General features: G+C 42.8%; 1 protein-coding gene across 1 annotated transcript in view; it reads left to right on the top strand.

Annotated features, from left to right (window-relative positions):
- Positions 1-17,727, top strand: part of VEPH1 (ventricular zone expressed PH domain containing 1) — a 214,867-nt gene that overhangs the window by 66,299 nt on the left and 130,841 nt on the right. Inside the window, exon 6 of the mRNA XM_067737220.1 lies at positions 8,410-8,619. Within this exon, the coding sequence (XP_067593321.1) occupies positions 8,410-8,619 (210 nt within the window). The remainder of the gene's footprint in view (positions 1-8,409; positions 8,620-17,727) is intronic.

The raw sequence follows: 17,727 nt of genomic DNA, 5'->3' as shown, positions 1-17,727 counted from the left end.
GGATTTGGATAGAATAAGCTAATTCTATCCAAATAGAATAAGCTAACTTATTTCCCATAGGGTAAAGGATGGGCATAAAGGTAAATGAAACCAGGAGGAGGCTCACTTATAGGAAGGGGGAGAGGAAAGGCCTTGGTGTCACCTGACCCAAAAAGGTAGGGTCCAAGAATGAGGGTGGCACCATGTGTGGCGTTCAGAGAGGTCCTGTCAGACCTCTGGTTACAGGCCTTCTGTGGCTGTCCAGAGACTCGGGAAAGGGCTTATGAGGCCATTTAAAACCAGGCCCCTGACTGTTGCCTGGCCTCGTAGGGTCACTTTAATCCTTACACCTTGAACAACTATACAGTCTTAGGGACCACAGGTGGGCATTCTCTATCAGGGCACTGAGTTTTTACATATATGCTATGTTCTCCATCTGGAATGTTCTTTCCTAACCAGGACCACCCTTTTTGGGCTGACAGTTGCTTAGGTGTTGCTTTCTTGCCAGTAGTCCTCTCTGACTCCTTTCTTCTGCCTAATCCCAGACATAGCAAATTTCACACTGTCATGAATTTGTCTCTGCTGGTCTCTCTCCCTCTGGATCACCTTGGCTGTGATGCAAATGCTTGAGACACAAGGACCACCTTATCCATCACTGTGTCCCCAGTGCCTGGCATAGTACCTGGCACACAGAAGTCTCTCCACGAATATTTCTTAAGACGGATGAGTTAGTATTAGTGCCTAAATTTGCAGAGGATTTTACCATTCACAAAGGACTTTTGTTTTAACATCTAATATCTCATTTAATCCTACCAATAACTCTATGATGTGTTATTTTTTCCTCCATTTTACACCAGTCAAAATGGATGCTTTGTTGCAAATGGAGTGTAACCTTTAAAAATTGTATAAAAATTAAAAATAAATTAATCAGTTAAAATCAGAAAAAAAAAAAGAAAAAAGAATGTTTTGAGAGGTTATCTTGCCCCCATCTCACAAGTAGTAAGCGGTAAGTGACAGGTCCAGCACTCTGACTCCCAACCCCCTCCTCTCTTGGCCTGGGGGAGTCACTGAGTAGCCTCCACTTTCAGAAGGCCACAAGGGAAGTGTTCCCAGGTTACAGAAGGCAGGGGAGGGTGGACAAGGGGCACCAGTAGTGGTTGAGCTCATGCCAAGTACCAGGCACTGTGTAGGTGTTTTACAGAGATTATCTCACTTGTTCTCCACAACCTTTTCATTTTGTAAACAGAGAAGTTGAAGTTTGGAGAGGTCAAGAACAGTGCTGGTACCAAGGAGCGACTTGGTGAGGTGGCTTTTCATGCCCCCCTTATCTTTATCGGCCCCTCCAGCTTTCAGACGGGCAATGTCCATGTCTTCCACAGGCCATTACAGTCACAATGCCCCGCCCCTAAGACTGCCATTTACAGAAAATCTGGGGCTGACACTGGTTAGGGAACTTTCGCAGAGCCATACAGATTAGGCTGAGCTACCTCATCAACCCAGTCTAATTCCAGCCAATGAGATCTTTTGATCTCAACATGCTAAAAAAATGAGACTGTAAGGCTGTGGCTTGTGAAACAAATGGGCGAGCCGGGGGACACAGTAGAAAGGTAAGCTAGACAAGAAAAGGAGGAGAACTGAACAGAAGGGGAAAGAGAGTGGGAAAGCAGATTGCTGTAGGTATTCCTGTAGGTGCTGAGTGTGGATCCTAGAATGAAGAAGCAAAGGATTAGGAAGCACCCATAATGACGTGAAGGGACCCACCAGGGCCAGGATCCTAACTGGTGGCAGGAAGTGGTGACTAGGGCACCACCCAACCCTTTGTTTCCCCTCAGCACTTCTCTTCCTGTTAAAGCAGCCCTGCCCCTTCCCACCCCCCTTGCCTCCTTCAGCTCTTTGTCAGCTAACACCTGGTTACTGAGATGCTCAGGCAGTGAGCTAGAGAAATCCCTGATTCACCTCTCTCTCTCATGTTCATTAATTAGACAGCAGGCAAGGGGAAAAGGAGGGATACAGAGAAAAGTCTACTGAGAGAGGAAAATGAAATACGTGGCAACAATCAAATCTACAGACTGAGGCTTTCAGTGTAAGTCTAGTTAATTCAATTTCAGATGAAATAAGAGGCTAAATGAGAAGGATTTTGACTTTGTGACATTTGGATTAAAAGGGGGTTTTTCCTTCTGCATAAAAGCTGTGCCAGTGCTCTGTAACTTGGAGGTAAACTGAGCTGGTTCTCCAATGAAGGCAAGTGCAGGAATGTTTTCATGCTTTCTTGAATGCACTCCTCATTACCCACCTTCTGTGACCAGTGATAACTGGGCTCTCCAGGGCTGGAGGGTCAACAGTTGGCCCTTGAAAAAAAATCTTCTCTATGTATAGCTGACTAGTCCATGAGGTTGTGAACGTGACATAGCATCAACATCCATCTGTCTGTGAGTTTCTGATGTTGCTGCCCGATCATGTGGTATCCCTTCCTCCATCACTGCCCTCAGAGTATCCCTCTTTTAGGAAGCTATCCTTCCTAGGTGGAGGGAGGCAGTTCTTGGCTAGTGACTCGTGGCTGGAATCTCCAGAGGATTCTCCGAGTTCATTTATAGGAAAAGGCTGGGTGGTCAATTTTCCAAGTGGCCTTCTGGGGCTAAGTCTATATTCTCGGCTGCCAAAAACCATGCTGTAGTCTAGTCAATGAAGGAAACAGAATTTAGTAACACATATGAACATATGTGTTATTATCCCCAGGATGTAGGTGTCTAGCCCTAACCATACAGAGAAGAGTGGCAGGAAATGGCAAGTTCAGCCCTCTGTTGATTAATGTCCAGACCCAGAGGAACTGCTTTTGTGGTCTGGTCCCTAGAGTCATTTTCTAGGATTTTCTCTCAGCAGTGTAGAGCATTCCTATTCACATACCTAATCCTACAGCACCTAACATAGCATCACCAGGCTGACAAGACTCAGAGGTCACTTGGTATTTATTTAAAATGAGAAGCCAGTTGCAGAGCATTAAGTTAGAGTGATGGAATATATATAGACTGTTCTCAAACAACCTTTGGAGCAGAACCCTGGATTTCAGAATATATATTTCGTTAGTATGGTGGGTATAAGTAATACATGAAAAGAGTAGCAGTTATTTTATAGGTTTCTGGAGATTAATAGAACTTGAGTACTATCCAAATTAAATTGAAAGAGAAAATTGAACCTGAGGACTAATTTAAGAGGGAGTGTGGATACACACGTGCACATACACATGTACATGTACACAATAGCTCGACTTTTTATTCTGTAAGTAAGAATTTAAATGTCATTTGCTGCCAGTTAAGTTATGGAGCTATGTTTTCAGATGGTCGCACCCTCAAGGTGCCCATGGGCTGGAGTAATGAGCTGTGTCCACAAAATTTCAGTTCAAGGACAAGATGCTAAACTTGTCAGCAGACTGCTTTGGGAGACAGAAAAGGCAGTGATTAATTCTGCTCAGGAAGGACCAGAAAAGTCAGGGATAGGACCCTTCCCTGGGCTACTTGCTTTATACTGTTCTGGTTGGCCCTCCTCTGCCTGTGCCCCCAGTTCCCATGCACTTCCCTGTCTACTAGACATAGTCCAGATAACTGGGACCTTGGAATCCCATTCCTGTAAGTCTCCATCCTGCTTCCAGGATGCAAGGCCTGGTCCCTGGGCCTGTTTTCCCAAGAACAGGCCATGCCAACAGTGTGACCCCATAGGTCTGAGAGGCAGCCTAGATGAGCTTGCATATGTGGGCTTGGGTATCCACATATATGCATAGGAGACTCCTTGAGGGCAAAGCCAGGGGTAGGAAGAGAAGGGAGGGGCAAGAGATGGGGATTAAGGGTCATTTCTTCCTGTTCCCTCTACAGGGGCCAAAAATTCTAAATTCAGATCAAGCCTCCCAGATTGTTATAAAGGTGTATGTGTCAGGTAAGAAGATAGAACACTGTATAAGACTGTAGAATATTTCAGTGTGTGGTCTGGGGGCCTCCCTTGTTCTCTAGCTTCAGGTTCTGTGTATGTTAGAGCAGCCTGGAGGGAAGGCTTCCCAGAAGTAGAGCTATTTGAGATCAGCTTTGAAAGTATGAGTTTTCTCCGTATTCAAGCCACTGTGGGTGGTCAGTGGCATGTTGCTGGCTCAGAGGGTTCACAGAGGAAGAGCCAGCAAATATACCCATAAGCGAAGACCCTAGAATGCCGTGGCATTGGGATTCCAGCCATGCGCCATGGGAAATCTTTTTTTTTTTTTTTTTTTTTTTGCTGTACGTGGGCCTCTCACTGTTGTGGCCTCTCCCGTTGCGGAGCACAGGCTCTGGACACGCAGGCTCAGCGGCCATGGCTCACGGGCCCAGCCGCTCCGTGGCATGTGGGATCTTCCCGCACTGGGGCACGAACCCGTGTCCCCTGTATCGGCAGGCGGACTCTCAACCACTGCGCCACCAGGGAAGCCCCATGGGAAATCTTTGACATAAGCAGATGAAGTTTTAGGCAGTGAGGAGGCGGAAGAAAGGGGAAAAGACTTGAGGCTAGGAGGTCAGTTTGGAAGCTCTGTCAGAGTCCAAGGCGTGGGGCTTGTGGCCTAAACAAAGGCCGTGTTAGCTTGCTCTTTGCCAGCCATCTATGTTACCTTAGTGGCTACTCTACTCTCAGCCAAAGAAGGCTTTCTCTGAGTTATGAGATGACTCCAATGAGGCACCATGAAGAGACCAACCTAAGGAAATGCCCTGTGTTTGGAAAATATAATTTCTCCTTATCCAAGAATATCTAAAGCCCAAAGCACCACTTCCCTTAAATGTGAGTGATAAACTTCAAGAAATATCTGCCTTTGTTCATTCACATTATTCACATTTTATTATTATTCCCATTATTCAAGGTTTCTCTTTTCTTTGCTCCTATGGATTCAACTCTGCCCAGAAGTATATATATTTGCCTGAGCCTGCCTGCCTGCCTTTCTTACTTTTTCTTTCTTCCTTTCTCCTTTTCTTTCTTTTCCTTTTAAAATTTTCTTTATAGGCTTGGGATGTATGGCTGGAGTTTAAATAAAATTGTCATGACTGGAAGCACGTGTCACAGGTGTTCCAGGAATAGGACATGAAGAATAAGGACTAGGAAATGGAATTTTGTAGAATGGGGCAGGAAATGTGTAAGCGTTTTCCATTTCTAAAAGCCTCAGGTTAAGTATGCTGCCCTGACCCGGAGCAGCTGGCTGACACTTCTGCCATAGGTGCCAGGGACCTCTCATAGTTTCACCCAAAGGACATACGGTCAACCCCAATGCACAGGCAGCCTTTACTGAACTGTTCATTCATATGTGCCATTTACCAGAAACTACCTCTGTCCTTTTCTCCGCAAGTACTGGATATGAATATCAAGTTTAAATTTATACACAGGATGATCCTAGTGATCTCAAAATTATCTTCTTTTATGTCCTTATTAGTTATGTTGTATATGACACATGGTAGTATATATGTTTAAACATTATGTACAACTATTCAAGTACTATGGTGTGGGGTGGGAGTTGGGGTTATCCCAAAACTACCCTATAAAATCATTTAGATCTGCCTTCCTTTTATTTGTTCCTTAAATATTTATTGACTTACTTTCAGGCCAGACTCTGTGCTAGGCACTGAGTATACATTCATAGGTACAAAATGGAAATGATTCTTGACCTTGTAGAGATTTCAGTCAGTCTGCAAGGCAGACACTGGAACAGCAATGAGAAGGAAGTATGAGGGTAGGAGCTTTAGCAGGGACATGAGACTGAGAGGGGAAAAGAAGAGGAGTTGAGGAAGATTTTTTAAAGGAAATAGTAGCTAATCTGAAGCCTCAAGAATGATAAGGAGTTATCCAGCAAATTGGGGGCAATAAGAACTACAGGCCGAATGGATCACATGAGTAAAATTCCAGACACAAGAGAAAACTTAGCAGGTCAAGAACATTTTTTAAAAATCCAACATGATGGAAGTGTGTTATGTGATGGGATCTGGATGGGGAGACAGTAGAATAGGTGGGTAAGGAGCTAAGTCTAGAAGGTGGATAGGAGTCAGTTCAGAAAAGGTATAGTGAACCTCTGGCTTGAGAGCAATGAGAAATTAGTGAAGTATTTTAAGCAGGAGAGGGTCACCATTGTGGCCACAAGGTCGAGAAGGGATTGGACGGACAAGACTAAAGGCAGGGAGAACAGTTAGGAGGCTGTTGGAATAACCCAAGTGCAGGGTGACTAGATCAGTGTCTCAGCTTAAATGTCCCTCCTGAGAGGACTTCCCTGACCCCCAGCCTAAATCAGGGCCCTGGGACTGTGTCTCACAGCACCCTGTATTTCCCCTATGTGACATTTATTAAAACTTATAATTACGTATTTCTTTTGTAACTATTTGTTTTACTAAGTATCTCCTTTACTAGACAGTGAGTTATTCCATGAAGGCAGGAACCTGTCAGACCTGTTAGAAACATTAACTCCAGCACCTAGAATAGTACCTTGCAAATGGGAAGGACTCCATAAATATTTGTGAATGAGTGAATGGATAGATGAATGGACATGGAGGGAAGTGGACCCATCTGTGGGATACTTGGGGGGTGGAATCAATAGGACTTGGTGATTGCTTGGATGAAGCTGCTGATAAGGGAAAAACAGTTGTCAAGAATGATTCCTAGGGCTTCCTTGGTGGCACAGTGGTTGAGAGTCCGCCTGCCAATGCAGGGGACACAGGTTCGTGCCCCGGTCCGGGAAGATCCCACATGCCGCGGAGCAGCTGGGCCCGTGAGCCATGGCCACTGAGCCTGCGCGTCCGGAGCCTGTGCTCCGCAACGGGAGAGGCCACAACAGTGAGAGGCCTGTGTACCGCAAAAAAAAAAAAAAAAAAAAAAAGAATGATTCCCAGACTGCTGACTTGAGCAGTCAGATGATTGTGTCATTTATGGGGAAAGAAGACACTTGGGGCTAGAGAGGTGGGAAAAGCAGGTTTTGGGCAGGGGATGAATTCAGCAGATTGAGCTGTGCATCAGATTCAGTTTTTATACTGGAATCTGCATTTCAAGTTTCCCTTACCAAAACAGCAAACCAACAACAAACAAAAGAAATAAGCATAGTAGAAGTATGGATGGGCAAATAGTTCGTACTTCTTTGTTCAGTTTTCCACAGGTTGTCCTTTCTAATTCTTTTATTTTAGCAGACAAAACAGTTAATTAAATCATCAGTATGCAATGTGTCTATGTGTTAATATAGAGACTTTATTCCACAAAAAAGTCACATTCTCCTTAATACAAATTATTGCATCTTTATATTGATAAAAGCATTAAAAATTAAGAAAGATTAGGATATTGAGAATATGGTAGAAATTATTTAATAATTATTTATTATTATTTAATAATTATTTAATTAATATATAATTTAATATATAATATAATTATTTAATAAAAATTAATAATTTTTTATCATATTACATTTTTGTGATCCAAATGGAAAATGGAAGAAAATGGAAGAGCTCTTTCCTGCTTCCTTACTTTTATTATTAAATATTTCCACACCATATTTCTCCAGTTTGAAGGCTCTGATTAAAGTCATCGTCAAGGATCTCTTACATACTTATATTGTCCTTTAAATTGAAACTCTCTGATAGTCTATGGATAATTAGGAGTTAACTGATGAAATGAGGTAGTGGAGAAGACCTTATTACAGAGGGAATAATATGTGCACAGGTCCCATGGTGAGAGGAATTTAAGAGAGAAAAAAATGCCATTGTTACTAAAGTTGAGAGAGCAAGGTGGTCATGTCCGAGATGATGTCTAAGGAGTAGGCAAGTAGGGACTGAGTATGTAGGCCATGTTAAAAATTTTGGCTAGTATCCTAACTTCTAGGAATCTCTAGTTGTTCTGGGTACATAGTAGGTATTCAATAAATATTGTTAATGCCATCTATGCTTTTCAATTCAATTTAATTAGTGGTCAAATTCATTCTTCTCAATATATGCAGCACAGTTGATAATGGACAGCACAACCAATTTCTGAGAACACTACTTGATAATGTTTTCCGTGAGTCTTTAGGAAAACTCTATTGTATATAAGCACCAAAAATAAAATAAAAATAAAAAATTGAAGCTTTCAGGGTGGTTTGGAGGAAATGTAACACTACCGATAAGGACATAGCACATCAAAACTTGACTTACGAATAGAAACATTTAAGCATTTTGCAGCCTTTACTCTTCAATAGCAGAGTGCAGATTTAAAGAGGAAGCAAAAGGAACTGAAGCCTCTGAAATTTTATTGTAAATTCAAAATTTCAGACTTGGGAGATTTGTTTGAGTTCCAGCAAGAGTAATAATCTCAGAATGTGTTGAGTTCAGATTGAATACAAAAAATATTAGGTTGATTCTGACTTAATTAATTTCCTCTTTGTTTCTCTTTCTTCTCTCTTCTTCTCCTTTCTTTCTGTAGGTGGTTCAGAAGTGTATTCCTTTCCTAATCGGGCATTTGAAGGATTCGACCCATAACGACGTCATCCTAAGCATCCTCATAGAGATAGCAGGCTATGAGCCAGTGGCTTTGAACAGTTTTCTTCCAATGCTGAAAGAGATTGCTGAGAGATTCCCCTACCTCATTGGACAAATGGCGAGAATCTATGGAGCTGTTGGGCATGTGGATGAAGTAAGTATGGGTTTTTTTCTCTCCATTTCCCTAAATTCCATCAGCACTTAATCCATAGGAGCTCTATGACCTACAAATTTGTCCTGAGACTTCTGAGAGTTTCGTTTCTTTCTCTCTCTCTCTTTTTTTTTTTTTTTTTAATGCATGGACAGCAGCCTCTGGATCAAGGGCACATTGTAGCAGGGTTATGTGGAAGGTTCAGGAAGTGAAGATTTCATTGCTGGAGTGTCAGTGAGGAAGGCGAAGGGTTACAATGGAAAGAGCACTATGACAGATTCAAGACCACTTTGTAATAACAGCAACCAGTAAGAGTTTCATCTCATTTCTGGTTGCAATTCTGGTCAACCAGGAGACCATCAGTAAACACAGAGTTAGGTCCCAGAGACTGCATATTAATGAGAACCCATAGCTATCCTGTCAGTAATTGCCTGGACTCTATGTTTTGAGCCCTCTACATGATGTTACTTGAGAGAGTGCAGTAAACGTTCATGGATGTTTAAAAGTCCTAGTCTAAATATTTGCATAATAAAATCTTTCGGAAGGGACAACAGGATGCCGCCAGAGCTTGTGGGGACTAGGCAACTAAGAAAGAATTTCCAGAAATTAAAGTTCTGAAGGGTGTGTGCCTGCATGTATACACACACATGCATGTCTCTCTGGCGATTTCATATTGGGATTTAGGATTTTTATCTTTTAAAAATAAAAGCAAATATATAATCGATAGAGGAAAGCTTTTACTTTCACCCACTTACCCATACTGTAGTTTCCTATTAGATAAATATAAAATTGTACAACTCTTAAAAGAGATTTCATAGTTCACCAAGTTTAGCAATCTGTTTTGTTTGATTTCTGCTGAGATTTGTGGAGAGCCTGGTGAATGCCAGGCTTCCTCCTGGTTGAGGGCCTTACTCCTCTAGTTTCCCAGAAGAAGGTGGGAGAACTGGTCTCCCAAGCAGTGTGTATTTATGAATGTGACAGTGACTCTTGTAAAAGGATTACTCGGTACTGACGTGCTGCTTAGTATAATCCCTTTCCATTCAGTGCTGTTTGGAATGTCTCCTGCCTGCCATGATCTGCCTTGTGGTAACAGTTTCTGTGCCCATCGCCTTTGCTGCCAGGAGAGGCTGCTGGTATGCCCAAGTGCTTTTAGGCCAACTGTAACCAACAGCTGTTTGCCTGAATCTGCTGACATTGCAGATTTTTGCATGGACCAAAAAATTCAACCTCTGATGTGCAAGGCCTTGGAATCTTCAAGTGGTAGTTCTTTTTGTCACAAATACATTTACGATTCATTAATGTGTAGTGATGCACATTGAAAGTGACTACACCTCCCATAGAAAATGTAATCTGTAAACAAAGCAAAACAAAACAAACAAAAAACACTAGCCACTGTAGGTTTATCTGAACTAAGGCTAACTTGAGAGAGAATGGACTATTAGGTGACATTTTTTGTGACTCCAGGTGAGTGCAGAGAGAAGGCGAGGAGGGTCCAAAGAGCCTCAGGGATCACTTATTTCAAAATTCAGAATATCAGAATATTTCCTCATCTCTGTCTCTCTCACCTCTCTCTCTCTGTCTCTGTCTCTCTCTATCTCTATCTCTATCTCTATCTCTCATTCTCATGTGCCCATGGAGGCATCTATGTTTGGGAGAGAAAAAAATTTTTTCTGATGCTTCTGATTCACCTCCTCAGCAGAGAACAATTTTAGATCAAATACTTTCCAAATGTTTCTGGATATCAGGACTATATTAGGAACTTTTTTAACAAAATAAGTTCTTGGGCCCCATAGAATACCTACTAAATGAAAAACTCCAGGAAAGGGACCCATGAATCTGGATTTATGGGACACCCCTCCCCCACGTCTGCCAGGGTAATTCTGATGCAGCATTTTGTGGATCAGTATTTGAGATCCCTTGACATAACATATTTAAAGCATTTTATCTTTTAGACAAAGGATCAGTCAGGCCTTGTCCATCACCCATCCTGCCCTCCTCCATCAAGTCATGTTAATCAATTAAAACTTTTCCAGACTACTGATATAGCAGTTTACATGTGGTCAGGAATAAGTAACACAAAAATTCAACAATGGTTTAAACAAAGATACACATCTATTTCCCTTGCACATAAAGAAGTCTAGAAGGCAGTCAGCCTAGAACTCCATGTTTCAGAAACCCAGGCCCCTTCTCCTTTGTTGCTCTCCTATCCTTGAGCACACCAAAGAGCACAGGGCTTCTATCTCATGGTCCAAGATGGCTACTCCTCTCCACCCATCAATTCAACATTTCAGCCAGTAGGAAGGGGAAAGGGGAGAAGAACTCTTCCAGACAGTCAAACACAACCTATTGTTTATAGCCCATTGGCTAAATAAAACAAAGCTGCAGATGACCACACCTAGCTGCAAGGGAGGCTGGAACATCTAGTCTGGATTTAGGTGGCCATATGCCCAGCTAATCAAAAGAGAAGGACAGAAAGAAATGACAGGGGACAAAGAATGTCTCTGTTGCAGTTCATCAAGTCATTCGTTTCTCTGGGTCTCTTTTCTCTCCTCAAAAATAAGTAATGTCTTTGCACTGGATTACCGCCCTTCTGGCTCTGATATTCTTGAATTCCATTATTCCATTTCATTTAAGATCAGACTGACACAATTACCTATAAATGTTAGTCAGGATCCTTTACTCAGAAATAATGCCTAAGATATCAGCCTTTGAAAGTCCTTCTTTTAGTTTTAAGAATGCTAAAATTCAGATGTCCCAAGAATTAGTAGTCTAAGCAGCTATTAACTGCTTAATTTGAGTAAACCTGTTCAATGTTCTAAAAATTTTGTGGAGCCATATTCCTAAAGACCAAAACCAATAAGCAAGATACATGTGTATGGTTATTTCTCTCCAACCTCTTTGCAGAAGGAAACAGAGAGTTACTGAAGTACATTGCCAGGTGGGTATGAGGGCAGAAGTCAAGTATGGGCTCCTGGCTACCTATGGAGGAGGACATTGCAATAAAAAGAGAACAGCAGGAACTTTGCCCTAAAAAGGCCCAGCTGTTTTCTGTGTGGAGAGCTTGGTCTGTGTGACATAAAGGGACATGGGGATATATGAGACATGGAGCTGTTTACGGTGTTAATGATGAGACAGCCACAGGACCCTAGTGATCTCAGGCCCTAGGATCCTCTTTCTCAGTCTCATCTAAAAATTTCCCAGCCTCATCTAAAAATTGACGTCATTAAAATATTTTTTCTCTTTGACACCAGAGTAAAATTTTCAGATGTATTCAGGGGTTCCAAGTATCAGATGATTTCTGTTGCTAGGATTTTAAAAGATTTTGGAAATACAGAAAAGCCGATGCAATTTGAGTATCTTGCTTCAACTTCTGAGATGCGCAGTCTGTGACTGATTGGAGCCTACTGTTGATCCCTCCCTTGCTGCCTGCCTTCCAGCAAACTGCACTGTTTGATCCTTAAGAGGAAGAGGGGAGTCTCCAGGGGATGTAAGGCTGTCAGGCCCAGGGTAGCCTCAGGGGTAGAGTCAGCTTGGAATCAATCACACATGTTATTAATTGACTTCTGCCCCACCTTCTGTGCCTGCATAAAGCTAAGTGTAGGAACTGCAGGGCTGGCTATGGGGAACCATACCACGTGTGCCTTTCTTTCAAATCAGCACCCATCTGGGTGGGCAAACTGTTTTCAGCAGCTGATAGCAGTCACAGTCTTCCCATCTGCTGATGTAAACCCAGCAGAGGAAAGTTGTATCTATAAAACAAAAAATAACACCCTATAGATACTTATTTTCGCTATCTCCCAAATTACCTCAGGGATCTTTTTTTGCCCAGATTTGGAAAGAAACCATGCTTAATAGCCATGGTGCTTGTGTCACTATAGGAGGCTGTAGGGTGGTGACTCACAGGCAATTTTCAGGTGTGTTCCGGCATCCAAAGTACATATGTTGGATGGAGAGTGAAACTAGAAGGAACAAAGGGCAGAGAAATCTACCCACTTCTAGGGTAACTGATGAGTGGTTGCCTCTGAGGTGTACCTTCTTTGGCCCTGTCCAGTAAAGGACACAGCTGGCTCTTCATAATGCCAGGATACACCCCACTTCTGTGGTGTGTTCAGTTGAAGCAGATGCACAAATAAGGAATATTATCTTATTAGACATGTACTCAGCATGGCAAAAATACACAGGTCCTTCTGTCTTTCTCAAATGAGGAGACTATATAGTGGAGACCTCCAGACAACAGCAGAAATGACTTAGTACTTTCTGAGGGTCCATCCTCAGACCTACATCCAGAGAATTCATATAAAGCCCTTAGAACAGTGCCTGGCATCGGGTAAGTGCTTGATACATTTCAACTCATAATAGTAATAATAAAAACAACAGCAATATAATAAACTCCTACCCAGTTGGAGAGTGTTACTGAGAGAGGAATGTGTTTCTTCCCACTCTAATGCATCTCTTGTAGAATTACCAGTTTTTTTCCTAAAAATGCAAGTGTGATCCTACTTCCTTGCACAAAGTCTTCTGTTGGCTCCTCCACTGCCTATAGGATGCCATCATCTTGGCTTGGCCCTACTCTCCCTCTCTAGCTTTAACTCTTATCTGTCCAGGCTGTTCCAGCCCCGCTATGTTCTGTCTGTTAGCATTTTACATCCTTCCCTGAGCACACCTTGCTCTGACGTACGTCGTGATCCTCACAGCCTATTCTTCTGCCTGGATAGTTTCCATCCCCTGCTCTTACTTATCTTTCCTGACCCAGATCAAATGTCGCCTCCTGTGTAAGCTCTTCCAGTTCCCTTGGGCAGTTAGTCACCCCCTCTATGCTCCCACCTCACTCTGGCTGTACCTCAAAGGCCATACCGACTGTGCCATGTCATAATTTGCCTGTCCATGTCTATGTCTTCTCCATGAGTTTCTGAGCTCTCATAGGAAGGAATCATACCTTATCCATCTGAATTCGCCTGTGGCCAAAAGAATTCATGAGTACTCTAGAGTACTGTTAACTAAGAATTTGAAGGTTGGATTCTCACTAGCCACGTTCCTTCAGTCAAGTCTCTGTCTAATTCTTCTAGGTGACATAACTATAACTTAAGAGAAAGGAGAAGAAAATATTAAGATGGAAAGTGTTGTTGACTCTTCAGAGCCTACACAATTTATCTCTAATACCTAACAGGTGAAGGATGAGAATAAATTGGATAGCGGACCTGACGTTATTAACCAGAAAGCATATGATGAGCCATGTCTATCTGTGATTCCCAAAGATCCTGGCTCTTGGTAGGTGACATCAGAGAAAAATGATGTTGAGTGGATCATGAAAAGAGGTTTTCAGTGACTTCCCTGGTGGTCCAGTGGTTAAGACCTTGCCTTCAAACGCAGGGGGTGTGGGTTTGATCCTTGGTCGGGGAGCTAAGATCCCACATGCCTCATGGCCAAAAAAACAAAACATAAAACAGAAGCAATTTTGTAACAAATTCAATAAAGACTTTTAAAATGGTCCACATCAAAAAAAAAAAATCTTAAAAAAAAAGAAAGAAAGAAAGAAAAGAGGTTTTTATATATGAGAGCTCAGCAGGCAGCAAACCGGTTGAAGTACAGCTCCCAGGAGGAACATTCACCACTGTAGACTGAGCAGTGATCACCACCTAGGATATGTCTGTGTAAGAACGCATTGCATGAATGATCTTGCTGCCCATGGGGACATCCATACAGTGTAACATGGTGGCTAAGAGGGTGGTCTTAAGAGTCAGACCGCCTTGGTTTGAATCCTCACTCACTGTGTGGCCTTGAGCAAGTTACATCACCTCTCTAGATTCAGTTTCCTCATCTGTAAAATAGGAATAGCAGCATTATTTACCTCGTAGTTTTGTTGTGAGAATTTAATGAGTTAAACCATGGAGAACAGTTTCTGGCAAATGGTAAACATTCGATAAACATCAGCAATTTATTACTTCCTCAGTGGTGCTCAGGGCTTTCTCATTGCATTTATTTGGATATAGACTGAAACTTAAGCCAAACAGACTGAAATCAGGGAAGACAGGAACAGGTTAATGGTGTGCCTCAGGGAAAGAGACTGAGTGGATGTGTATGTGGGGGACAAGTCAAAATAAGGACAGAAATAAAAGGAATGAGGTACTGCATGTACCATCAAAGGTATAAAGCGGGACTGGCTGTATCTTCTTTCCTTGTTAGGAAATAACTGGTATATATAAATTTTTTTCCTCAGAGTGGAATGTATTTCTGCATTATATTTATATTGTAGACCACCATTCCTGAGGGGAATAAAAGTAACAAAAACAATAATAAAGCCACATTTTGTAAAAATTTTTATAATTTAAAATAAGCCTAGTTTTCTTGGGGGCACTGGAAGTGCATTGCTTTCCATAAAGGGCAGGTGGTCCCCAGCTCCCCACCTATAAAAACAGCTCAAATAAGTTTGCAGCAATTTTTTTAAAAACTCTCATTAACTAAATCTGAAGTGGTTTAAATTAGATCCAGGCCAGATTGCCTTTTCTTGCCCATGAAGAACTGAAGTAGAATGCTTCAATTCCAGAGGCTTTATTTTTTTCATTATTTTCTTCACTCATTAGACTCTCTGAGCCACGCAGGTGGTCTCAGCCCCCTTGGTTGGGTATTGCAGTTATTACAACCCTCTTTCCTAATGTGGGTCCACATGCAAAAGAGACTTCTTTAGGAATGGCTTTGACTTTTTTGAGAGGACAAACTGCACTCATGTGTTCTGTCCATCTACCTAAGTCTCAAATAAACGAACTGAAGCAATTTTAGTTTAAGAGTCCCATCCTCACCAGGACCTCATCTCATTAGAAGGCACACACTACTACAGAGCACACCCTCCATAGCTGTGTTTCCCCCGCCCTATGCCAGACCCGCAAGGCAGCCAACCTATGTGGCGGAAACAGAGATGCCCTAAACTGCTCTTTACACATGATCTCATAGTACGTGGAAGGATGTTACGGCCAGCTGTTTTCCTTAGCTGGAGACCAGCAGTTTGCACCTGTGAAGAATCAAATGGCATGCCCTCTGAGGGCGGCCACTGCCAGGGCGGGTGTGAAATCCTGTGCCCTCTGCCTTGTTTTCCTAACTGGCTGGAATATGCTGGCCAAGCACCAGGGTGTGTTTATTACATCCTCTCTGGGCTCAGAGTCTTGGACACGTTTCAAGTAGAGAAGTGACACACATCTTGCCCAGGTCGCGTTTCTGTGACATCCGGCAGGCCTTCCACAAAAACACTTGCAGGAGGAAAAGGAAAAGAATGACAAAGGCATCTGAGAACCACATTACTGTCCTCATCCTGACTGTGTGGAAAAACATCCTGCGACATAGGAGCTGGATGGATGCTATGCATCTCTAACTAGGAAATCAAGACTAAGGGCCCTAGGGGCCATTCCACAAGATGAAGGACCTGTGACTTAAAAACCACAGTTTCCCCAAGGGTGGGGGATTTAGTTAAAACTTTGGAAGGTTCAATGTCTTTGGGGAAGCCTTGGTTGGTGCCAGCCGGCAGCTACTTAATACTACAGAATTGCCATCATCGGGGAAGATTCTTTTTTCCAAAATGCAAGTAGCTTTATTGTTTTTTATATTGTAAAAAGGGTACATGCTAATTGAAATGATATTAATAAGTCTCTCGCAGAGTGTAAAGAAAACAAAAAAATCTTTTAAGTATATACAAGATATGCTTTCACATAACAGAGCTGATTTTCCATAGCCTCCCTCAATGATATAGGGTTGAGTCGCTGATTCTTTCTGAGTGCAAACCCCAGTGCTGGTGGTGAAGGGAACACAGAGAGGAGAAAGACATGGTCCCTGCCCTAGAGGGGCTCACAGTGAATGGGGGGCAAGAGAGATGTACAAACAGATGATTAGAGTTTAACTTGGTGCCTGTTAACTACTGATTTCTGAACTGGATCAAGAAGGAAAGAACTCACCTTGTGTGGCTGAGTTTGGAAGTGTGTTCTAAGTGAGGCTTGTTGCATGATAGGATTATGTCAGGGGAGGAGGAGGAAAGTATTCATGGGAGGACACAGCTGGTGCAATGGCATGCAGCTGGGGGAAAGCCTTCTGGAAGCCATGAAGAGTTTCAAGTGCCTGGATAATGGAGGGAGGGGAGAGGGATGAGGCTGGATGGTAGACTGGTTCCAGATGATGGAAACTCCTCATTGATTAGCAGGCAGTTCTTGTTTTCTACCTTCTCTCTCCAAACTTAACTTATCACTGGTGTCCAGGTCACGTGGGAACAGTATTTTGTTTCCCTTTATTGTGTAGACAAGCAAATGAATACTGTGTACCTCAGAGTTCCCCAGAAACTAAAGAGCCTGTTAAAAGGACAAACAGTCCCCACAAATAGTTGCAAATGTAGGATAGTAATGGTTACAAAAGTTACATGTTGCAGCAGTTTTCAACAGTGTCTTGTAATTATCAACTGTAATTTAGGCCAACCGACCAAATCCACAAGGGGCTCTCAGTGGCTCTGTGAGGGGAGAGCTTGGCAAGGCCTAGAAAGGGGCCTCTGCTTGACCAATCTCCCCTCAGGATTGAACCCCAAGGATAGTTAGCCTGGTCCCCGCAGATCTCACCTTCTCTTTTCAGAGGGGACTTCTGCCTTTCTTATACCGGTGTCTGTGAGGAAGCAGGCCTGTGCCTGCCCCACCAAAAGCATAAAGTTTCCACTTAGCGACTGCCCTTCTAGGCTTGAGCTTAAGATGTAAACGAATCCTGGATTCATCAGAAAGGACAACGTGGCATTGGCAGCAAGTGGGTTGAGGGGATAAAGCAGTTGCTACTTCCAGCTCAAATCCTGCTGCTCTTTTAAGGCTGTAGCACAGACCTTGCTCTGCCCATAGCCCTTAGGCTTAAATCACTTCAGCATAAGCCAGCTCTTCTGATCTCTGGTGGCCTCGGCCTGCAGCGGCTTGAAGCAGGGTTTTGGTTCCTGGCCAGTGATTGAGGTCTGGTTGCAGCCGTGAGAGCACCGAATCCTAGCCACTGGACCAGTGGTCAGCGACAAGGCCCTGGCCCTATGGCTTTGCAGAAAAAGAATTCCCACAAAGACGGAAAGTAGTGAAACAAGTAAAGTATTTATTAGGAGAAAAACGAGTA

Source organism: Pseudorca crassidens, chromosome 5 (assembly GCF_039906515.1).
Source record: "Pseudorca crassidens isolate mPseCra1 chromosome 5, mPseCra1.hap1, whole genome shotgun sequence".
In the NCBI taxonomy this organism is placed as follows: Eukaryota; Metazoa; Chordata; class Mammalia; order Artiodactyla; family Delphinidae; genus Pseudorca; species Pseudorca crassidens.
The sequence above is the reverse complement of the archived record's forward strand: the minus strand, read 5'-3'. Positions and strand labels throughout refer to the sequence as shown.